A 24,828-nucleotide genomic window follows, 5' to 3' on the forward strand; every position below is an offset into this window, starting at 1 on the left:
TCTCTATCCCTCTCCCTTCCTCTCTGTAAAAAATCAATAAAATATATATATTTTTAAAAAACACACACACAAAAAAACAAAAGCTCAATGATTAATTCAGTATAATCTCTACCCAGTCATCCATCTCCTTGCCAGCAAGGAGCATTACCTCCCAGGTCTAGCACAGTGGCTAAGCACACAGTCAACATTCAAATAATTTTTACTGGATCACAGACTTGGTGAATAATGGCTGCTTATACACTTTAGTAAATAAAATTCATCTTTAATTTTTAACACATTCCAAAGTCATTTATGTTATCTCAATACATTTTAATACATATAAATTTTTATTAAAAATTCTTTAAAATAAAAGCTTAAAGAAATAGACATGTCATGATGCATGGTATTTATTAAGCTATTAAAAGTTACTTTTAAACATTGCAATTCTTTATTGTGCTGACTACATTAACAGAGTTTGAATATACTTTAAAAGTTTTGTCACCTAAAGCTTACGTCAACATAATGAACTTATGAGTGCTGAATATATAGGGAACTCTCAAGACTCAAGAATAATAAAACAATTCAGTAAAAATGAGCAAAAGATTTGAACTGACACTTCATGAACGAAGATCTACAGATAGCAAATAAGCACATGAAAATATGCTTGCCATTAGTTATTAACCCACAGTGGGACCCAGATGACAACATCATTAGTCATTAACCTACTTCTACACACCTATTAGATTGGCTAAAATTTATTTACCTATTTCCCCTTGTATTGAATTTATTGGGGTGATACTGGTTAACAAAATTATACAGATTTCAGATGCACAATTGAACAGCACATCATCTGTACACTCTTTTGTGTGTTCACCAACCTAAGTCAGGTCTTTTCATCACCATTTATCTCTCTCCCCCCCCCCCCCCCCCATCCTCCATTGGCTAAAATTTAAACAAGTAATATGATAAGTGTTAGTATGGATGTAAAACAACTAGAACTCATATAATGTTGTGGGAATGGAAAGTAGTACAACTATTTTGGTGCAATTTAGTAGTTTCTTAAAAAGTTAAATATTCATATTTCATATGACCCAGCTATTCCACTCCTAGATATTTACCCAAAAGTAATGAAAGCATATGTCCACATAAAAAGTCTACATAAATGTTCATAGCTATTTTATTTGTAGTAGCCCAAACCTGGAAACAAGTTAATGTCCAGCAATGCAGGAATGAATAAAAAATTCGTGGCACATCTGTACAACGGAATACTAGCAGGCAATGAAAAGGAATTAACTACTGATGAACTCAACAGCATGGGAGAATCTCAAAAGAATTTTGCTCAGAAGAAGCTATAGAAAAAAATAGTACATGCTGTAGGATTCCATATGCCATATATATATATATATATATATATATATATATATATATATGTATTTAGAAATGCAAACTTATCTACAGTTATATAAAGAATATCAATGGTTGCCTGGAGGGATTTTTTAGTGGTAAAGGGAGGACAGATTACAGAAGGAACATGAGAAAACTTTTGGGCTGATGGAATGGGTTATTATCTTGATTGAGATAGCTCCACAGGAAAATATAGGCATCAAAATTTATCAAGTGGTACAACTGAATTATGGGCAGTTTATTATATATCAGTTACAAATGAATAAAGTGGAAAACTTAAGTAAAGGTCTTATGGATTGAATATTATTTTCAAGTCCTCAACTTTTATTTCTTCAGTAGGCTTCTATAAAATAAAAGTCTGGTGAGCTTAAGGAAATACAGTAGGTCTCTTCTCCCAATTTAATTTTGGGCAAAATAATAGAAATGTATGGAGTTTTAGGACATTCCCAAATAGTAATAAACTACAGTTTAATCTGTAATAGGGAAAGAGGAGGAGAAACAGAGAACTTCTGGACTTCAGGTGTGACAAGTGGTGGGTGGGAAGAGCAGGAAAGGAAACCAAGAATAAAATCTGAAAGGATACCTGGCCAGGAGTGATGACAAAACTGTGCCATCACATCTTGACCCACACGTCTATAGATTCGCTAAGGCAAGTGGCTCCAAGTGGGTTAAAATGTTACAACTTATGGCAGGTCCTCAGTCAGGAAAATTGTTCCTCCCTGAGTTAGTCCTACCAGCCGCAAACTCCGTGGTGGGCGCACTAAATGAAGGCGGACAGGATACCTCCCTCTACTCCCCTAATTTGCAGTAGGGTGCATCCCTTCCCGTTCTTGGTCGCCCCTGGTGGCGAGCACCCGGGACCTGCGGGCGCACGGGCGAGGCTGGCGGAAAGGTGCGGGCAATAAAGGTCCCTGACATGGAGGTGAGCGGCTGGTACCTCCCGGTGCTTTCGCCGCTTCTGTGTCCTGGCACCAGCCTGGCTGCCCTGGAACCCGGTTACCCACACGCAGCGCTCACTCTGGCTCCTCCGCTTCTATCCGTCCTGTTCCATTCAGGTGTTGCCGCCGGGATTCTGGGTGACCTCCGGATTTCAGGACAGAACTTACATGCATTTGGAAAGGAGGGGGCGCAGAAGAGCTCCGACTGGAGAAGAACTGTCACCATTAGACCTCCACGTTCCGAAGAAATGGGGGAAGAATTCGGAAACTAGGTGGGTCCCTTAAATCCCCAACACCCCCCACCCCTTAGAGTCCAACCGGCTCCCACCGTGTCCCACCTATCGATCTGTCACTTTCCCACCTCTTCCAGAAGGTCGGAGATCGGCCTCACGTCCCATCGTCACCCAACCCTCAAGTGGCAGAGGGTGGGCAGTCCCGCCGCGGACCCGGTTCCTCTGCAGAGGGCAGCGTGGGAGGGACCTCGGAGGCTCGGGGAGACGTGAGGGCCAGCGCGGGGTGGGGAGGGGTGGACTTGTGATAGAGGCGTTCGGCACCCGCAGGGGCGCCCACACCTCCAGCTTCCATCCCAGGCGAGGAAACTGCGTGACATTCCCGTCCACACCTGATTGACAGGAGGGAGTCACGGCCCAGGAAGCGGGTGTGGGTGTGTAGAGGCGGAGACAAAACCTCCACCGCACGCGCAGCGGGCCGGGGCTGGCGCTCCTAGACGGTCTGGAGCCGGGGCCACTATCCCCCCAGGTGCCCGGAGGCTTCGCGGAGCCAGAAGAGGCTGACGGAGCGTCCCCCCGCGGGGGCTGCTGCCTGCAAGAAGGGGGCAGGGACGCCGGCGGCCCCGGGCGTCACTTGCCCGGCAGCTTCGCCCTCCGCCGGGACTAACTCGCGGTTCCCTCGGGGCAGCGCGCGGAGATCGGCCAGCCTCCTCCCTCCTACTTGCAGCGAGCTGCCTCCGCCTCCCGCTGCCTCCACCCTCCACCTCTATCCCCGTCTGTCTGGAGCTGAGCTCAGAGACCTCAGTCGCCTCGAGCTCTGGAAGTGGGCGCCGGACAAGTCCACGGCGCCTCCCCGCAAGATGGACAGCCGCTACACCAGCACCGCGGGCATCGGGGACTTGAACCAGCTGAGCGCGGCCATCCCGGCGACGCGGGTGGAGGTGTCCGTCTCCTGCAGGTGAGCACGCAGCCTCTCCCCTCCCCCCTACACCCCCTCCTCCTGCCCTCCCCGCGCCCGGCTGGGAGCGCTTGGCAAGCGCCCGGGATACTCCGAGGCTTGGAGCGGGTGAGAAGTTGTCCGATGAGTGGCCAGCAGCCCAATTGTGGGTCTGGAGTCACCCCTGGGTCGAGCGGCCCCGGGCGGATAGCGGGAACTAGAAGCGAGCGGGGGGCTACGGGACGGAGACTTCTTGTTTTCTTCCTGGGGAAATGCTGTAAAAGTTGGCTGGGCTGTGACTCAGCGGGGAAAACTCCTGCCGCCGCCCACTTTGCAAGCCCTTTTTACGTCCCAAACCCGAGCGGTACGCCTGGGTGATGACGGGAATCGAAGGGGACAGCGTTGCCAAAAGCGCTCGTGACCGCGGCGCGCGGTGACCCGGGACTCCCCCAGCTAGGCGTCTGCAGCCCTGCTATTGACCCGGTTGGCTCCAACCTCTGCGGCTTCCTCCCCACCCACTTCCTGGAGCCCTCGGGTTCGCCTGTCCCTCCTCCTCCCCTCCCCTTCCCTCCACACACCCGCACACACACTTTTCCGGGCTCTGCGCCTGCCTCATGCCTGATAGGTAGAGATTTCGGCTCCAGCCCAGTGGTTGCAGAAGAATCTGTGTCTTACTTAAAAGCTGGGAAGTCACGATTTTCTAACAGCAAATAGACACATTGTGCTTATAACAATCGACACCCTTGCCCAAGGTTCCGTAAATATCAGATTCCTTTGCCTTGTGTTCTTTGGGTCAGTTTCCCCGTAAACAAAGCAGCCCAGTTGCTCTATCGCCGATTTTGAGGAAATGGGCGGGGTAAGACTAAACTGATTTTAGCAAAAGGAGGGGGAGGATTTGCCAGTTATAATTCACTGCCTTGTTGGCACATTTTGATCTCGTTGGAAAACTCTCTTCTCACGTGTCCACCTGCCTCCCCAAGATTGTTTTTTCATGCCTTGAAATCCTCCCCTTCCTTTCCTGGGTAAAACTCGCCTTAAAGAAATCTAATAAACCTGGGGGATCTCCCACGTAAATAAGACCTGGAGCTTAAAGTGCTGTCAACCTAGTGGTACTTGATTTTGCATTTTTACAAGACAAAGTCTAAAGCCAAAGGAATGATTTTTCTTGCGGATGGGGGTAGATGGGGGGGGGGGGTGTGGAGGGGAAAAGGAATTTCAAGCACCAACCCAGGACTGAGGTGTTAATTAGCTATCTCTGAAACGATGTATAATCCTTGATTGCTTGATTCCTCTCACTGCTGACCTCAAACTGTGGAAACAATAATGCTGCTAATGATAGCTAAGCATTAGCCTCTTGTCTTATGGTGTGGCCACAGTTTTAAGTGCTTCCACACATTTCTTTCTGTCAATTGAACAGGTGAAACTTTATGGAAAACTCTTTTTAAATATTAATTTCTAAGCCTTAATTTTTCTCTCTGAAGTTGGTTTTGGATGCTAGAGGGAGGTTATTAATACATACAGATACTGCAGAGTCAAAAGTCCTACATTAACAGCATTTTCTAGAGCTCGTACCCTCTGCCGAACATCCTATAAAATCTGAATGCCATGTGGCCTGTACATGGAATGGATATAAACATATTGTAAATTAAATCTGAATTTCCCATAAACTCTTTAGGGTGATTATACCTTTAGAGAAATTATACCTTAACTGGTCTTTCTGCCAATAGGGTCCATGTTTAACCACTCTGGGTTATTATTATTGTTGTGTTTTTCCCCGTGGATGCTTGTTTGCTGTGAGTGTGCTGGGAATCCTGAAGTCTGTTAGCTTTAAGGCAGTTTGCTTCAGCTTGCTACCTCAGACCCGGAAATGCCCTTGTTCCAGCCTTTTTTCAGATCACTGATTTGGTGTCTTGGTTTTAATTTTTCAAATAGAAGAAAAAAAGTTCTGAACGAGACCCAAGTACTTACATTGTTAAGAATTGAATCTTGTAATCATAGATGGTGGTGTCCTTTGGGCTTTGGCATAAGAAACCTAGTTACACATTCTGGCTTTGTGACTTTCTTATGTTGTTAACTTGGGGCAAGGTCTTACCTCATCTGCTAGTAAGCTTCCTTGTCTTTAAAATGAGGATAAATTATGGTATTTATCATATATTAGTAGAGTGTTGTCAGGAGTTTTTAATAAGATGATGACTGAAAAGTGCTTACACATTATGACACAAAGAAAGTGCTAAAATGTTAAGTTGTTATGACACTGGCAATAGTATTTATTGAGTAAGTGTATTATATGATTCACCTGTAATTAGTCCTCTTTCGAAGTTCAATAAATTGGTTAAAGAAGACAAGGATAGAAACAGCTTTGAGATACCTGTTCCTTCTTTTTCTTTGTTCTTTGGTGTGCATAAAAAGCATATATCCTAGAATGCTTATGGGGATTTCAGGGCACAGTTGTAGGCCCCTAAGCCTTACCATGTGCAAACAGAGCAAAACATTCCCTTACCCTTTTCATCAGAGCCCTCTGGTGACTTGCTGACACTTAAGCAACTCAATAAAACCCCTTTTGATAACCTCTTTTCACTGTCTCTAATCCAAGACTTTTAAAAACTTGATAATATTTTCATCTTCATTTTGGGGGAGGTGAGAAAATCAATTGAAGCTAAATATAATTCCTGGAAATCATTTTGTGTGTTCACTGTCTAAGTATTTGAGTGTCTTTTATGTGTCTGGCATTACGCCATGCTCCATGAGGTGTGCAAGAGAAGTTCTCTGAAAATGTAAAATTAAATCCAATGATGAGGTTCATGCACAGGGAGGGGACAGGCCACTGTGGAATGGAGTGTTTGGAATACACTACAAAGAGGAGATGGGACTTGAGGGGAGACAAAACAGATGGGCATAGTTTGCTTTAGAGAAGGGACTGTATCCATGGCGGTTTTGTAGGGCTACAAAATTTGTGCGTTAGGATGACAAGCATACCTTTCTTGCTGGGTTTATGTAGAAATAAACTCCTGCTCTTTTGACATTTTTTCTACCCATTATTTAGCTCTTGGATTCATTTTTCTTCATGATGTTAATTCATAGATTTTTATGTTAATTGGGTTACCTAATTAAAATGTCTGTAGCTATAATGATACAACATCAGAAACAGAAAATAATGTCTATAATATTCCCATTTTATTCTGAAAACAGGTGAATTAGAATGAGATAAAGCAGAAGCAAAAAATATCTACATATATATAAAAGCCTAAGCAACTGGTCGACCGATCCCCGCAGGGCCAAAACCAGCAGTCTGACATCTCTCAAGGGGTCCTGGATTGCGAGAGGGCGCAGACCAGGCTGAGGGACCCCAGCAGTGCACAAATCCGGGCACCAGGCCTCTAGTACAGTAATGTTTTCCCTGGGACTTTTGTTTGTTGCACATTTCTAACACATCCTTTTGGTGATTTTTGTCACTTTCTCTGATTGAGAAGTTAGCAATTACAAACGCATTGAGAGAATTCTGTATTTGTAGGCTTTGTAGGTTAGCTATCCTATGTAAATCCTTTCTCAGCAATAATCCTAGAACGGTGGTAAAATTAATTTTAAACATTAATGTCTAAGGAAGGGTATAAAGTGGGACTTTATTGAGCACTTACTTTGTGCTAGGCATTCTAAAATGTCCTTCTTGACCTGACCATAACTCTTTTGTCTAATCTCCCAGCACTCCGCTTATGTGCTCCGACTGAACATAGTCTAACAAATATGTGTCAAAATGTGTTCCAGCCCTAGCCTGTTTGGCTCAGTGGATAGAGTGTAGGCCTGTGGACCTAAGGGTCCTGGATTTGATTCCAGGCAAGGGCACATACTGCGCAGTTGCAGGCTCCTGCCCAGCCGGCCTGGTCGGGGTGCATGCAGGAGGCAACCAATCGATGCGTTTCTCTCACATCGATATTTCTCTGCCTTTCCCTCTCTCTTCCACTCTCTCTAAAAACCAATGAAAAAAATATCCTTGAGTGAGGATTAAAAAAAAAAAAATGTGTTCCAGATAAATGTGGCTGCAAAACACAAATAAGAGGTACAGTCCCAAAGCATGTGCTGTTATCTTAGTGGACCAAATTCTTTTGCCTACCTGGCCATGGACATGCTGCTCTCTCAGCCCTGAATGTCCCTGACTCCCTTCCCATTCTTTTCTTGATTAGCTTGTCCTCTTTCAAGACTCAGGTCAAATATCATTTTCTCTTATGACTCCCAAGCTGGATTTTGCTGTCTTCCCACAGCAGCTGGTATGTAGCAATATCATAGTGTTGGTGGAGGAAAAATTTTCCTCTACCCTTCAAGGTTCTTCTGGCTGGTGTACATCGTTTTCAGAACTTTTCCCAAAACTGCTGTTTCTTAAAATTAACCAGCCTAAAATAATCAATATCCCGAAAGAGGTATATTTTGGAGTGGCCAACTTATCTCCGCTTCAGTAGTTGCATCATAATTCTTAGTCTTTGTATTCTTCTTAAGGACAAGTTTTCTCTCTTTTGTGTCCATGTTGTTGAGGTAAGAACATCCACACCTGTAAAGAATTTTTATAAGAATTTATTTGAGCCAAACAGAGGCTATGCCTGGAAGCAAGAACTCAACAGAATGAGAAAAATGTCTCTCAGAATGGCAGTCTGCAGTTTCTTTTATGCATTTGGAATTAAGGAAGGGACATAAGGAAGATTACATGAAAGTGGGAGAAAGCAAGGGGAAACTGGATTACAGGATAGCTAAGATTCTGTGCTCTCTCTTGAGGGTGGTTATATTTCCTAGGGGTCTGAAAAAGGCATTTCAAAGGTGTGTCAAGCTAGATGCACAGAAACAATGGACAGGGCTTGTTTAAGGAAACGATAAACCTTTTAGTAGAGAATTTGTATTTATTCCTGGGGTGTGACTCTACACCGTGACCTACCTAGTTAGGAATCTATGATTGGATTACTCTGTAAGGTTACTTTCTATCACTGGATTTGTCAGTTTTATTACAGAACCTGTTTTTCATCCATAATATGTATATTCTGAGTTTGGCACAGCATATTTAGTCAATGAGTGCTGAATTCTGTAATTCTTTGGATGAATCATCTGGCACGAGAAAGGCATTTTGCCTATTAAAATACAGACTCCAAGGCCCCCACACCAGCTTTACTGAATCAAAATCTCTAGGCTCACCATGTACTAGTTTTTCACATTAAAATTTTTAATCAACCAGTTTGATGAGCAAATGACTGTAGTCACTTGATGTAGATTAGCAATACCTACCCTGCTAAGGTATTAGATTGATACTTTTCAGTGGTGTGTTGGAGCTGGTTTAAATGGGATTCAGACAGGAATTTGTGTCAGTTGTTAAATAAAGAAATTATTAAATATGTAAACCTAAAATAAATAAATTACATTTTAAAAGAAAGTTAAGACATACTCCAAACTTCCCACATCTAGTTATTTTACTATATGTTAGTATTATCTGTACTCCTTACTATCATCTATGCTCAGTCTTTTTCATCTATGTGGTGAAAATATGCAGTTGTATGCTATTGTTCATCCCTTCTCAATCCGTGTTCAGTGACATCACATTAGTAGCTTGAAATTGGCCATAGTGGGAATATTTACACCATGGAAACTGGCAAACACTGCAAATTAGAGCTTGATTATTGTTCTGTTATTGTCTGCCCTTAAGACATTCCATGAGAATCAATTAGTTCTATGAAATTTACAATTATAAATGTCTAGATGTATTACTATTATTTGTAACTTGTGTGCTCAGCTACACATACTTTATATCAGTAAAATTTGTAATAAATTATCTAAACACACACATACATACACACATTTAGCTTTTTTTTTGAGAGTCTCTTGTTAAACACATACCTACTTTCACATTACTGTTTATAGGCCTTTTGTAAAAGATAAAGCATTATACAAAGGAAGAAAATTGCTGCTCTTAGACTGTCACTATTAGAAATGATAGTGTCAGATTCAGCACTGTCTCTGATCTTGCTTCTCTACTGGAATAAGTGAGTTGTGTAATTTTTCTTTAAATTAATCTTTATTCTTCAAAGTATTTCAGATGTCCCCTACCTCCCCCCTGCACCACCCCAGAAGACCCCCTCCTCCCTTATCCCTTCCCCTCCTCAGGCCTTCCCAGCACTAGTATCTGTCCATGGCTTCTGCATATATGCATATACATTCATGGGGTAATCTCTTCCTGCTTCCCACCCCCTTCTCTCTGAAATACATCAGTCTGGTGCATGATTTTATAATCCATGAAAGGTTGTGACAGCCTGCCAGTGTACTGTCACCGGAAGTACAATGCAACAGGAAGACTGAAATTGTGTGTGCTTTTTACTTTCTTCTCCTTTTCATGTGGTCCTCTCCACATGTTCTTTATTCTCTTACTTCTAGGTCTTTTGTTTGTTTGTTTGTTTCTCCACTCACTGTTGGCATATACCATGCACGTTTATGTGTCACAGTTCCAGTTACACGGTGATTAACTGGCCGCCTGGGAAAGCACATTCACATTCCAAAGGGGAGAATCTGATGAGCCCAGTGGGAATCGGCCCATTTGGAAGCAGATGCCTCTACTGTTCTGATTATCTGTGGTGAATGAGAATCCGTGTTCAAATACAGTTGGGGGCTCCACCCCAATCCACATGGTTTTATCTCTTAAGACACACTTTACCCTTCTTTAGTCAAAGAGTTTGAAGTTAGTGTGCAAGTAGGTTTCCAAGTGATGTTAGCTGATAAATTATGTTACTGTAAGCTAGGGAAATTAGAATTCTGTTAGCCCATTAATGAGGCATATGATAGGCAAATTGAGGGTCAAGCTGTGATAGGGAGTTCACATCTATTCTTATGGCTCTGCAGTTCCTGAGGTCTTGTTCAAAAACGTAGTCACAGTGCTTTTTGGGGGGCCATGCTGGGGTGTTTTTCTTTTTTAGCTTCCAAGTTTTAGGAAAATTGGTTGTAGTGATATTTCTGGGCAGTGGTTTTGAACTCGAAGTGTGGCAGTTACCCAGGTATATCTTAGGAGAGAAAAGTCTTACTCATGTTGTTTCACCAGTATTTTGGCCCACCCTGCATTTGTTAGCATTTGGGGCTTGGAGTGTTCCAAAAATGCCCTAGGATGTGGAGAATGGAGTCTAGAAGTAATTCACAAAGCAAGACCCCACAGAATAGGTTGGTTATTCACAGTTGTGCTGTCTTAGGTACATTATTTGTGGCCTGACAGGCAACAGCCTGCATTCATTCCCTATTTGAGTTTATTCAAGGTAGGGAAGAAAACCAGTTCCTCTCACAGAAGTTTTATTCAGTTGTTAGCCTGGTTTATAATAGTAACACTTGCTTATTAGAGCCAGTTTTGTTTTGCCTTGAAGAGCATAGGTGTGAAACTAGACCAGCTTTACTAAAACTGGCTGTGAAATCAGGGAGAGTTACTTAATCTCTGTTCTTCAATTTGCTCATCTGTAAAGTGGGGATAATAGCAGCCTCTACCTCTTATATTTGTTTTGAAGGTTAAATAAGTTAATACCTGAGTTAAAGCACTACTTGTCACATGAGGTAAGTACTCAGTAATTAAATGGATATAAATACAAAACAAAGGCCACCCGCTATTCCATCATACTATGAGCATGTAGTTCACTTCTCTCATTTATAACATCACATTTATCGTCTCTCTCTCGTGTGTCCATGCGCACATACATTGTATAATGAAACCATACTATATTCTATACAATTTTTCTTCTCTACTTTTCTGTTAGTATTATATCATGTAAATGTTGCTGTCATTAGTTTTTGAAAACATAACCTTCCATGACTGTGTAATAGTCTATTATATGGTTATACTATATTTATTTTCCAAAATGTATTCCAAAAAGTTAACATTCAAAATGATGCTACAGATTACGGATGAGCATTGTTATTCACCAACAATTGACAACTCCTAGGATCCCCCTCCCCTCCACCCCAGGATAGTTTTTTAGAGCTAAAGAAATTCATAAGTATCTTTTGAAAGAGATTGAATACCTTGTTTTGGTTATTTCCTCCCTATTCCTCTTTAAGCAGAGTCAAGTCTAAACTACTGGCTGCGCCTTTCAAATACTTTTATTTCCCTGAGAAACTTGCATGTAAAGATTGATGAGAATGTGGGGCAGCAGAGTGTAGCAGCAAGAAAATGGAATTAGGAGCCAGACAGATGTCTTTAAATCCCTTTTTTATACCTTTTTGAAATGTTATTTTGGGTAACTTATCTCAGCTTTTGGAACCTCATATCCTAATCAGTAATATGGAAATGATTAAAAAAAATTGATAAGATTTTTGGAGAAGTGAGTGAAATCAAGTCTATAAAATGCCCCACACCATGCTTATCACAAGAAAAGCACCTAATAGCTGTTAGTCTTATCTCATTTTTGGGGGGGTATATTATTGTGTGGCACATAGCAACACAGAAGAGAGTTACCTATAGTTTGGACAGAAACATGAACTGCAGGGTGACAATTACTAGTATAAAGCTGCATGTTAAGGGTTATATGTCCTAGCCCAGGCCGAATACTGTCTAAATGCAGAATCAAACAGTGGCCAGAGAGTATAGATTTGGAAATGCATGCACAATTTCTACAGATTCCACTGCATGGCTCCCCACACCAAAACACACAGATATGTGGCCTTAATGAGATTTGATAGGTAGGAGGTAGAGCTTAACAACAAAGTTTGGAATGAAAGCACTTTCTAGCATATTCTTACATGTGATCAATAAAAGCTATTGGCTGATATTTTGATTGCTCTTTCCTGTTGGACATGTGATAAAACAGGTATCACAGTAGATGACAACACTGGCCAAGGGACAGCAAGAATATACTGCCGGTAATAAAATAAATGTATTGCCGATAATAAAATAAAGTATTTAAAGGGTGTCTTGCTGCAATGGTCAGTGTTCCCTGCCTGACATACAGTACCTTAATTTTTTTAAAAAATATATTTTATTGATTTTTTTTACAGAGAGGAAGGTAGAGGGATAGAGAGGGATAGAGAGTTAGAGAGAGAAACATCAATCAGCTGCCTCCTGCACACCCCCTACTGGGGATGTGCCTGCAACCAAGGTACATGCCCCTGACCAGAATTGAACCCGGGACCCTTCAGTCCGCAAGCCGACGCTCTATCCACTGAGCCAAACCAGTTAGGGCAGTACCTTAATATTTTTAACCTTATGACAACCATCAATGTTAATGCCTCTCCAGCCAGGGATATTAGCTGTCAGACATTCTTTTTCAAATTGTGAGATATTTTGTCAAGTTTATTTTATAAAGAATAATACCCCAAACATCCTGAGGAAATTATCAGTTATCTTTTTGAAACTCTGAAGAAACAAAATATCATTGATGTTCGCCGAGGAATATTTGTATTTATCAGTCAGTGAAGCTATTCAAATATAAAAGCTGGCTTGGCCAGCATGGCTCAGTGGTTTAGCATTGACCTATGAACCAAAAGGGCACAAGTTTAATTCCATGTCAGGGCATATGCCTGGGTTGTGGGCTCGATCCCCAGTAGAGGGGCATGTAGGAAGCAATCTATCAATTATTCTCTCTCATCATTGTTTATCTCTCTCTCTTTTTCTTCCTTCCTCTCTGAAATCGATAAAAACATATTTTTAAAAAAACTCTTTAAAAGTTGTTCTATGAGCCCAAGAAACATGAAACCTTTGGACATTTGCTATATATTTTATTTAAATTAATGCCAAAGTCTAAATCTATGAAGACAATGTGTAAAGCACTTAAATGCCAATACACTCATCCTTCCAACAATTCTGTAACCCAGGTGATGTTATGGCCTGTTTTCCAGGTGAAAAGATTGGGATTCAGAGGGAGTGTAAGTCATTTGGCCTAAGTCTCACATCTAGGAAGAGAAAGGATTGAGATCCTAATCCATAAACAGTGTCTAGTTCTAAGATGTATGCTTCTGACAACTGGCCATCTTCTGTCACTCTTCTACAAGTTCTTTATTTTAGGCTTTAAGGGTAGGGCTCATTCCTATCTGTGTCCATGTGTTGGTGACTGAAGAAAAATTACAAAGCTGGGAGACACAGTTATAATAGATGATATTAATATTATTACTAAGGGGAATATGAAATTCATGTGTGTGTGTGTGTGTGTGTGTGTGTGTGTGTGTGTGTGTGTGAGGGGGGTTTCTGTCCCCATTTGGTAAGAGCTGTGAATAACACAATTCAGATGAGTGGCATACATGTTAACCATTTGATGTCTAATTTCCAAGTATTGATTCTATTCTTTTTTCTGCTGCTGAGTTACCTAATGAAGCTGTGGGAAATTAAGTAATGAGGAGACTATTTCACTAGAAATCAGCAGGCAGGATAAGATGAAAGCTAAATGCTGGAGAAAGGTAATGGACCGGGCAAATGAAAAATAGAGGAAAATTAATTGAATTGACTCTGACATTCATATTTGTCGTTAAGATTTGAAAATTGGCCTCAAGTCCTATTATTTCAATCCTCCGTTTTCTTAATAATGAGGAAGTCACCATTTAAACATGCTAGCTTGTTAATAATAAATTCCAAGGTTTCCTTTCAAATATGTTCAAATATATTCCTATGACAAATGTGTTCTTCAGAATTCCGTGTAAATAAAGTAGTTACTTTGGTAGTGAAATATCACTACAGTACTCTATGTGAATTGTGACATGAATTTGTTAAAGTCAGTATTTTCTACTTTGCTAATTAGCTGCTCTCTTGATCTCTCTATATGTAATAAATGACATTAATTTTATTAAAAATGATCACAAATGTCAAACAGTGTAATGGACCAGATATGATTATAATCAACCATAACTAGTTGAAACCAACACATTTCTCAGCTTTACTTAGCACAGTAGTGCTTTTAAAATCATTTTGAGAAATTGGCTTCTCACTGCCCACAGATCCTTGTTAGTGCATCATCTCAATGTGTATAACTCTGTGTGCATTCTTACAAACCCTTTCTTAAAAAAACCTTAATGTATTCCTAAACGGAGCATCATATTCTTTGTGGTTCTCTCCATAATTAAAAGCTCAATCATTCTTCTTTGATGTCTTCAATAGATTTTTATGTTTTCCAGCTATAAAGCAAAGACTTAGTGGAGTAAAAGCAAATGAGTGAGATTAAGTGATATCTGAGAACATACAGAATAATAACTTTATTTGCTAATCCCATTAAATTACATATTTTATTTTTCCTTTTAAAAATATTTATTGTTGAAAGTATTGCATATAACCCCTTTTTTTCTCTCATTGACCCTTTATAACCTGCTAAGTTACCTATTTTAGAGACAGCTCACTGTCTGGCTTATCTTGATATCTTAACTTTCAAATTAATTGCAGAAGCGGCAATATTAGAAGTTAGACTGCAGTTGATTTCCATGCCATTGGTTTCATCCAAAGCCTCTTTGTAGGCATTGGGAAAAGGAGACATATATTAGGTTGTTAGTGAATGTTGGTCTTAATTGATAATTTAAATTAGTGAATTTAGAGACTATTTTTGTAGAGAAGTTTAAAATATACTAGCTAAAAGATGATTGATTTTTTTTTTTTAACTCAAAATTTGTCTCACAATTTAAATTAAATGGTTTTAAATTCTTTGTTTCACTTAAATCATTTTGTCCTTTGAATGGCATTTATTTGACTTCTTGCTTCCTTATGGAACATGCCAGCAAAGTACAGTGGAAACCCCACGGTTTCATTCTGTTTCTGACACTGGCTCTGTAACCATTGACGATCCCTCCACTTCTCTGGGCATGAGTTCCTATGAAAGGTTGAGTCCCTGGTCTACAGGACCTGGGAGGTTACTTAGAGCTTATTAGAACCTTGAAATAAATTGAAAAGATGTTCTGATTTAAGGAAAATTTGTGATTATCAATACATTGAAAACTTAGGCCCTAATTCTAATGTCTGGGTTTTTGTTTTTTTTTAAATTTTTTTAAAATTTGTTTTTTTTTATTGATTTTTGGAGAGAGAGGAAGTGATAGGGAGAGAGAGATAGAAGCAACAATGAGAAAGAACCATCCATTGGCCACCTCCATGGGGATCAGCCTCTTGGTTCATGGGTGGATGCTCAACCATGGAGTCACACTGGCCAGGCTGGTGTCTCAGTTTTTTAAAAAAATATGTTTTTATTGATTTCAGAGAGAGGAAGGGAGAGGGAGAGACGGATAGAAACATCAAGGGATATTAAGGTACATTATTCCTAATGTCAACCACTTCCTACTTCAAAGTTCTCATTTCACTTAATATTCTCCCAAAGGGATATCAGAGGTGTTCTGCTGTTGCTGCTCTAGTTTTTCCTCTCAATAGGGATCTATAGCTAGCTTTCTTCACCCTGAAAACAAACTTTTGATATTATTAGATATCTGTGTCTTACTTACAATTTACTCTTGTACTGTGTTTACTATGTTTTCACAATTTATATCTCTATGACATCCTATATAATAAAAGGCTAATTGCAAATCGCCCAAATGGTGGAACGACCAGTCGCTATGACATGCACTGACCACCAGGGGGCAGACGCTTAATGCAGGAACTGCCCCAGGTGGTCAGTGTGCTCCCACAGGGGGAGCGCCACTCAGCCAGAAGCCAGGCTCACGGCTGGCGAGCACAGCGGTGGTGGCAGGAACCTCTCCCACCTCTGCTGCAGGCGGGTGGTAAGGAGCGAGGGGTCCCGGATTACAAGAGCCCCAGACTGTGAGTGGGATGTCTGACTGCCGGCAGGTGGACATCCCCCAAGGGGTCCCGGACTGTGAGAAGGTGCAGGCTGGGCTGAGGGACCCCCCAGTCCAGTGCAAGAATTTTGTGCACCGGGCCTCTAGTATAGTTTATAATAGAGATGGCAAATGGGCCCAATCTTGTGTTAAATGATTAGCTGTCACTAAATGCCAGCTCCTAAAGTAGTACCTGGAAGAATTCTTAGGAGACATTTGGCCTTTGTGGGAAAGAGTATTATAGGTGACGTCTATTTTTATTTTTTATTTTTTTAAAGGTGCTATTTATTTATTTATTTATTTAAATCCTCACCTGAGGATATTTTTCCATTGATTTTCAGAGAGAGTGGAAGAGAGAGAGAAAGACAGACAGAAATATCAATGTGAGAGAAACACATCAATTGGTTGCCTCCTGCACACACCCTGGCCAGCACCTGGGCCTGGGAGGAGTCTGCAACCAAAGTACGTGCCCGTAGGGCATGTATCTGGGTTGCGGGCATATCCCCAGCGGGGGATGTGCAGGAGGCAGCTGATCGATGTTTCTCTCTCATCGATGTTTCTAACTCTCTATCTCTCTCCCTTCCTCTCTGTAAAAAATCAATAAAATATATTTAAAAAAAAAAACAAAAACAAAAAAACAAAGTACGTGCCCTTGACTGGAATAGAACCCGGGACCCTTTGGTCCGCAGGCCGGGGCTTTATACAGTGAGCCAAACCCGCGAGGGCTAGTGGACTTTTAAAATAAAGCAAACTAATACGATGTGGCCTGTATGCTGTTATTTTTAATAGTTGCAATCTTTAACTTACAGTGACTGATGAGGCCCTGAACCTTATACTCATGTCTCCAACGTGTTTGTTGCTTCCTTTCCATTCCTGCTGTCATCATTCTTATTCAGGAAGTTGTTCCTTTCCCCTGGACTACTAGGATATTTTCCATGACTCCAGAATTCACTTCTTTGGTCTGTTTTTCACATATTGTATAGTTATTTTCCTAGACAAAGGTTGAATTGTGTAATTTTTCCTTTTGCAGAAACTTTCAATGTTTCGCCTCACCAAGGTGTCCAGCAATATGATGTGCAGGGTCTTTCCTCTCCCGCCCACGCAGCCTCCTCCAGGCTCCGCTCAGACGTGGAGTACTTTGCTAATCTCCAAGTGTCTTGTGTGGACTCTCACTTTCTACTATTGTTGATGCTTTCTTGAAGTGGAATGGATTGTTCCTTTTTTTGAGTTCCTACACCACAATTCTTATCCTTTTATTTTATTCTGCTTATAATTATTTTGGTTTCTGCATGTCTGTCTCTCCCACCAACTCTAAGAATGCATATTTGCTTTATCATCGATTTTCACAAAAATTGTGTGCTTTGCACATAGAAGTTTTCGAGAAATGTTTGCTGCCTGATGGACAGATTGGTAGAAAGAATCTAGACATCCATGAATCTGTGTATGTCTATAACCTTAAAAATATTAGTTTACATACACAGAGCATTAAAATGACTCACTTTCTAGTTCAATTTAGTAAAACATAATATTTTGATCTTCGTTTATAAACTAAGATTTATTAAACTACTTTATAAAAAGTTTTGTTTTAGATTTTTAGAAAGTGAAAAGGAGGAGGGAGGGAGGAAAGAGTAGAGAGAGAGAGAGAGAGAGAGAGAGAGATGAGAGAGACATATCAGTTGGTTGTATCCACACTCGCCCTGACCTGGGCAGGGGATCCAACCTGCAACCCTTGACCAGAAATTGAACCTATGACCCCCTTTGGTGCTGGGGCCAATGCGCTAACCACTGAGAACACTGCCAGGGCTATATACATTTTTATTTGAAGAAATGAGAAACAAATAATTTCAAATTCACTTTGTCGTCAAGCATAGCAAAGACACTTAGAATTTTCTTATTACTGAAAAATGTGTTTATTTAATTTTGGATGAATACTATGCAAAAAGAGAGAGAAGTAATAGAATTTATATGTATGATATCATAAATAACATTTCTAAGTAGGGAAATAAATGAACATATCTATAACCGAATGAAGATTTTTGTCTTTGGGAAAGATGTTTGTAATAAATTACTTGGTGGGCTGAACTCATAAAGGGCAACAGGACATTATGCTTTCATTTGGGCATAATCTAGGATAAGAAGAGCTGCTTGGTGGCCTGGACTCTTTAAGAAGTAATAGGTATTTATTTGCTAATGTGCTTTCCCTCTGTATTTGTTTCACCAATTTTAACTTGGAGCCACACAGTGTTAAATTTTAGCAAAGCTGAAATTCAACTAAAAAAAACACACACAAAACAAATAACAACAAAAAACAACTGTGGAGAAAGGGAAGATGGAAGAGGAAACTGCTTTCTGTAGAAAAAGGGGGGAGGGGGAGCCAGAACTTGTTTTCATGTGCACAAGTAACATATGAGCATGTTTATTTAAGTCAAGTCACTATCCATCACACATCATTTCTTACATTGGTCTGGTTATGCTAATTTGTTGGATTGCCGAAATAATTTCTCAAGTGCTTGAAACACAGCGAAAGTACCTCCGTGCTCAGTTGATTATATTTAACCTAAAATGTCCCCCTGCCTGATTACATCAGATCTTTCAAGAGACTGACCTCAATAGTGGTTTAACAATAAAATGAGAAAAAAAACCAAAATTATAAAACCACTTCGTTTCAGTGAAGACAATGAATGGGTGAATTAGTGTAACACAGGCTGCTGCTAATGATGTTTGGTGAACATTTCCAGCACACATAGAATAGGCTGTAATTTAAAAAATGAAATGATTATGTGGTTGTGTCACGTTCATTTTAGGGTCACGGTCTAAACCAGCTATTCTAAACGAGGATTATCATCGTCTCAGAACTGCACCAGAGATTTTTCAAACCACATATGGGCACTCCTGAAATTCCAGTTTGCTTCCCGACCAGGGAATAAGTAAGCCCTCTCCACCATTTTCTCTACCCAAACAGACTTTCTGCCAGTTAAGTCTCAATCCCTGATCTCCCACTTTCACTTCTCCATCGTCTCTTTAACGTAGTGGACCACTCTGCTTCTGACTGGGTCCGGCCTGTCTGACTCCGGCAGAGACCATCGCACATGATTATTGGACCTTTCAACCTCACACTTGCTCTGGGCAAACCTTCTTCCTGCCATGAATCCTATACAGTGGTCTATCTGTTCAAAAACAGCAAATATTGGCATACTCTCTCTCTCTTTTTAATTTTTATTGATTTCAGAGAGAAAGGGAGAGGGAGAGAGAGATAGAAACATCAATGATGAGAGGGAATCATTGACCGGCTGCCTCCTGCACACCCCCTTCTGGGGATCGAGCCCACAACCCAGGCATGTGCCCTTGACTGGAGTTGAACCTGGGATCCTTCAGTCCGTAGGCAGATGCTCTATCCACTGAGCCAAACCGGCTAGGGCAAAAAAGGGTAAATGCTGTCATACTTTTACCTTCGTTACAAATCCTTTTATTGCCTCTGTAATAACTCTGCGAGAATCTTCCAAACCCTGACCTGGCTTTTCAAGCCTGTTCTCTTTCATTCTGTCCATGTCATGCCACCCTCTCTCTCCCTACTGTCCTCTCCAAGCTGTGTCCTGAACACTAAGCCATTCTGTCCACCTGCATTTCCTGAGGGAACCATGGTGCTCACGCCTTGGTTCCTGTGGGAATCATTTTGCTTTCCTTTGTTATCTGACTCGATAGACTTTACTGATAGTTCAAGCATCATTCTCACTGTGAAGACTTTGCCTGATTCTTCAGATGGAATTGCCTCTCCCTCCTTTCCTGTAATCTGTGATGAATTTATTATACACATTCCCTATTTTGCTGCACATATTTGTTTACAAATCTGTCCCGTTAATGGAATATAAATAATCTGGGGCCAGAGCCCATGTGTGTATATCACAGTTTTCAACACCACTCCTTTTTTTCTGTCACTTAGTAGCTTAGTGCTTGTTGAATAAACATTTGAAAGAGTATTAGATAATTATTAAATGATAAATTCCCATAGGGCAGGACCTGGGTCTTATTCACCTGTTTCAGCTTTGTACCTAATCCAATGTTTTGCATGTAGGAAGTGCTTAACAATTATTAATTCAATGTATAGTTGTAAAAAGGAAAGTCGAACATCTTAGAAAGTTGAACATGACTGAAGGCATAAATACAGGAAAGAGTGTAATATCAAATGTCTTGAAAAAATAAACAATTGTATAAAGGCAGGATGAAGGTGACATGGCTAAACAATGGCCTATGCCTATTTCACTCTGCTATTTTATTATTACTTTTTATTTTTGGACCTAGGTGAGTATTTTTGAGTCAGGGACAAATTCCTGGTCTAATCGTTTGTAACAAGGATAGCAGATGCATGTTAGAAAACTGTTTTCAATCTCTCCATCTCAGCTGGTTGGTCATTTGTGCTTGCCTTTTCAGATTAATTCCTTCTCTTTAAATTCTGTTGTTGATCCTGCAAAGCTCAGAGGGCTCTTACAGATATTTGAATTATTCAGTGGTTAGTGATCTAAAGAAATTACAGAAGGTATTACTTAAAACATGGAGGACAAAACCAAACCAAACCCTGCCAACCTAGCCAACCTAGCCTTATCTTTATAGGCATAGTGTTTTTCTCACTGGTATAGCCTGTGTATTGATTGATAAATCTTAAAGGAAGCTGATTCCAGACAACCCTGCATATAGATAAAGATTTTCTTTACAGATATTGAGCCTGGAGACCTATGACTTTTCCCCCATATTGAAGCAGTATATTGCTCAACAGCTATAGGGTGTCCCAAAATTCACGCCAGAAGTAATTTTGACAGAAAACACAGGCTTATAATTAAAAATTGTAAATTTTTTATTGATTCATAAAGTATACAGTATAGGGTTATGTATGGAATTGCACATCGGGTAAATGGCCTCCACGGCTTTGCTGGCACATACGCAAAGCCGTGGTCTTCATTGGCCTTCATTGTCCCTGCTCCTGGGCCATAATTGGTACTTGGTAATGCTTATCACATTGAAGGGATTGAAATCAAAGGGCAACAGATATTAGAATCTGATTCAATAAACCAAGTAAAATTAGGCTTTTATTTTTGTTGTTGTTGTTAATGCTCACGCAAAATTCAAATCTTGTATGAATTTTGGGACATCCTATAGTAGAGAAGCAGAAAACCTAGTCCTATGATCAACATGTTTTGGGAGTGGTGCTTGGAAGACATCTGAGCTGATGTTGAGCAGAGTAGTCAGCCTTCAGTTTTTTACCTTGGGGTAGATCCATCACAGTCATCAGCTCTTGGTTTTTGGTCAGTGATTGTCACCTACAAATATGCATTGACTCTGGGAGAAGTAATAAATTCTGAAAGACTGCTAATAGGGCTAATCATTTGAAATAGGTGCAAGCTTATTGCCCACTTTGCTGTTAGCAAGTGAGCTAAAAGTGGTTCCTTTTAGAGTAGGCAGGAGGGGGGACTGAGGAAAATAATGATTCACAGTCTCAAGAATTGTAACTTAATTAGTGTAATGGTGTAATGTATTAAGGAGCAGAGCACAAATTCAGAGATGGAAACATCTGGATTTAAACTGCAGCTCCATATATTACCCACAATGAGCATTCAGCTGAGAGTTAATCTCTCTGTGCTTTGGTTTATAAATGAAGATAGAAATTCCTTCTCATATAGTTGCTATGGGGATTGTATGCTATGATATCATAAAGTGTGAAGAAAGTTCCTATCACTTAGCAAGGAACTCTTTTTTTTTTTTTTTTAAATATATTTGATTGATTTTTTTTTACAGAGAGGAAGGGAGAGGGATAGAGAGTTAGAAACATCGATGAGAGAGAAACATCGATCAGCTGCCTCCTGCACACTCCCCACTGGGGATGTGCCTGCAACTAAGGTACATGCCCTTGACTGGAATCGAACCCGGGACCCTTGAGTCCACAGGCCGATGCTCTGTCCTCTGAGCCAAACCAGGTAGGGCAGGAACTCTTATTTTTATACTGGCATTCAACAGAAATAGTTGAAAAATAATGGACCCACATCCTGAAGATAGTGAAGGCTCTCTAATAAAAATCTTACAATAATTGTTACAAAAGTGCTACATGCTCATTGTAAAAACACACAAAGAAACAAGCCAAACAATGTTGAAAAGGAGAAAGGAGACCATTCAAATCATCCCAAATTCAACCCAGTGATGGATCATACCAATTAGATACCTCTCTGTGCATTTATGTAGGCATATATAAAAAGCAGGTATCATTTATTCCCATTTTATCCATTTATCCATTTGTATCATTTATATCCATGTTTTGATGACTAGAGAAGATGGGCACAGGTTTTTCCAGATATTAATACTGGAACCTGGCTTCCTCTCTGCAAGTCTGGCGCCCCCTGCCTGGAGGGCAGGAACTGCAGTGCTCCTCTCTGAGCAAATGACCTCAGCTGCCATCCCGGGAAATCCCTCCTCCTTTCTCTGCTGCACCCACAGAGCCCTCACTGCTGTTGTTCAAATGCCCGTGTTGAGTGCCACTGGGGAATTGCAGTAATGCCTTTTTGCTGCAGGGCCTGCCCCATGGACTAGCTGCCTGCTGTCCCTGCAGCCCTGCTCATTGCTTCACAGTGTGGTCTCTCGTTGATTTACCGGGTCTTTGTAGTTCTGTTCTTGTTTAGTTCTTCCCATAAGGTCATTTATGTTCCTGACTCTGGGCTCCATAAAACATCTCCATATTTTCATCATGAATTTCCTTCTTTTATGTCACCAAATATTGTGGCATCTGCCTATAGATGCTGTTTCTGAAAGCAAAGAGAGCTGGGGCTTGATTAAATTCGTAGAGCTTATTGCATGACTGTTTTGAGTTCCAGTTGGCAGAGTTTGGTCTGAGACTTGCTTTCATGGCATCATATAGGATTCGGGAGTGAGGTTGTTGTGACAGAGAGCTGCGTAGCCCTCACATACTTCAGCAATGGAAGGCAACAGAGAACTGCCCAGAAGTATGAATTGGATAGGACAGTTAGTAACTGTTGATACACCCCAGATTATAGACTCTCCTATTTATCATGCCACCAATCACTTTACTGAATTATCTTACTAATTTTGAAAGATTTTATTAGTTAAGTCTATTATTTTTTTTCTACATACAAAATTAAATCTTCTGCAAGTAAAAATTTAATTTTTCTCTTTACAATGCTTTCATTTTTATTTTATATTTTAAGTGATGCTGAAGGATGACGTTATTTGCAGCTCATTTCATTTTGTTCTCAATAATGTAGTCAATATAACAGATACAAAAATAGTCAATTAATAGTCAATGAAAAATTTACAAAAATGCACTGTGACCATTTACTATTCTTGTGTCTTTGGTCAATTTCTTTAACCCCTCTGAATTTTAATACCTCATTTGCAAAATGGATTCTGATAACAATTGCTACCTGCTAGGATTATGTGAGGGTTCCATGGAATGTTTTGTTTAAAGTGCTCAGCCCAGCACCTGGCACCTGGCTCAGTACATGATTAGTAGGTGCAGAATTTGTGATAGGGGTTCCCGTTGGGCATGGAGGGAGTAATCAGTTCTACCTGTCTGGGATACAGCAGTGGGGAGACAGTGAAAAAGGTTCACATTTCCCAGCAGGAATGAGGTTGGCGAGGAAATTTCAGAGCGAGGGAATGCTATGGGTAAAATGCTATGGGTAAAATGCTATGGGTAAAATGCTATGGGTAAAATTGCCTCAGGACTGTGAGGCAATGTTAGTTTAAGGGACTGCAAAAACTCTGACATGTCTAGAGCAGAGTGTAGATGATATGGAATATGGGTAGAGGTGCAGCTGGAGATAAAGCCGAGGTGAGAATATGGCAGGTATTTGGTGCTATATTAAAGAATTTGGAGTTTCTGAAGGTAATGGGTTTTTATTCAAAGGGAGCCATTTGGTCAGGTTTTACTGTTGGAGGCATCTTGGTGAGACCAAGGGAAGACCAGTTAAGAGCTCTAAGGTCTGGGAAGTAGTTGGGACTTGGAATCAGAAGCCAAAGTGGGGAGACGCATTAGGGAAGAGGGAGAGAGAAAAAGGGAGGATGACTCTGGGGTCTCCCTTGGGAGACAGGTGGGATGGACAGTGTTGCTCTGTTAGTTTCCTGTGGTTGTTGTAATAAATTATCACGAATTGGTTGGCTTAAAACAACAGAACCTACTCTCTCACTGTGCTGGAGGCCAGAAGTCTGAAATCTGTGCCACTTGGCAGAAACCACGGTATTGGTAGGGCCATTCCCCCTCTGGAAGCTCTAGTGGAGAATTCATCCATTCCTTGCCTTTTACAGCTTCTGGTGCCTGCTGGCATACCTTGGCTTGTGGCCACATCACTTCAGTCTTCAGGGCAGAGACCTGAAATCTCATTCTGCTCTGCTCACACTGTCTTCTCCTCTGTCTGTGTCAAAGCTCCCTCTGTCTTTTTTTTTTTTAATGTATATTTTATTGATTTTTTACAGAAAGGAAGGGAGAGGAATAGAGAGTTAGAAACATCGATGAGAGGGAAACATCCATCAGCTGCCTCCTTCACACCCCCTACTGGGGATGTGCCCGCAACCAAGGTCCATGCCCTTGACCAGAATTGAACCTGGG

The 24,828-nt window shown here is 40.8% G+C and overlaps 1 protein-coding gene across 8 annotated transcripts in view; it reads left to right on the forward strand.

Moving 5' to 3' along the window:
• Positions 1 to 3,081: 3,081 nt before the first annotated feature.
• The window catches only part of CPNE8 (copine 8), a 197,581-nt gene continuing 175,834 nt past the window's right edge, over positions 3,082 to 24,828 (forward strand). For 4 of the 8 annotated variants that reach the window (XR_004966369.1, XM_036301655.1, XM_036301653.1 and 1 more), the window contains exon 1: positions 3,268 to 3,509. Coding sequence is in view for 4 of the 8 variants with exons in the window: in XM_036301655.1 (XP_036157548.1) it covers positions 3,412 to 3,509 (98 nt within the window). In the remaining 4 variants the exon portion in view is untranslated. Of the gene's footprint in view, positions 3,510 to 24,828 lie in introns of all 8 variants that reach the window. The other 4 variants (XM_036301654.1, XM_036301659.1, XM_036301658.1 and 1 more) reach the window with 3 other exon arrangements.

The sequence above is a fragment of the Myotis myotis genome, unplaced genomic scaffold (genome assembly GCF_014108235.1).
Source record: "Myotis myotis isolate mMyoMyo1 unplaced genomic scaffold, mMyoMyo1.p scaffold_m19_p_3, whole genome shotgun sequence".
Classification (NCBI taxonomy): Eukaryota; Metazoa; Chordata; class Mammalia; order Chiroptera; family Vespertilionidae; genus Myotis; species Myotis myotis.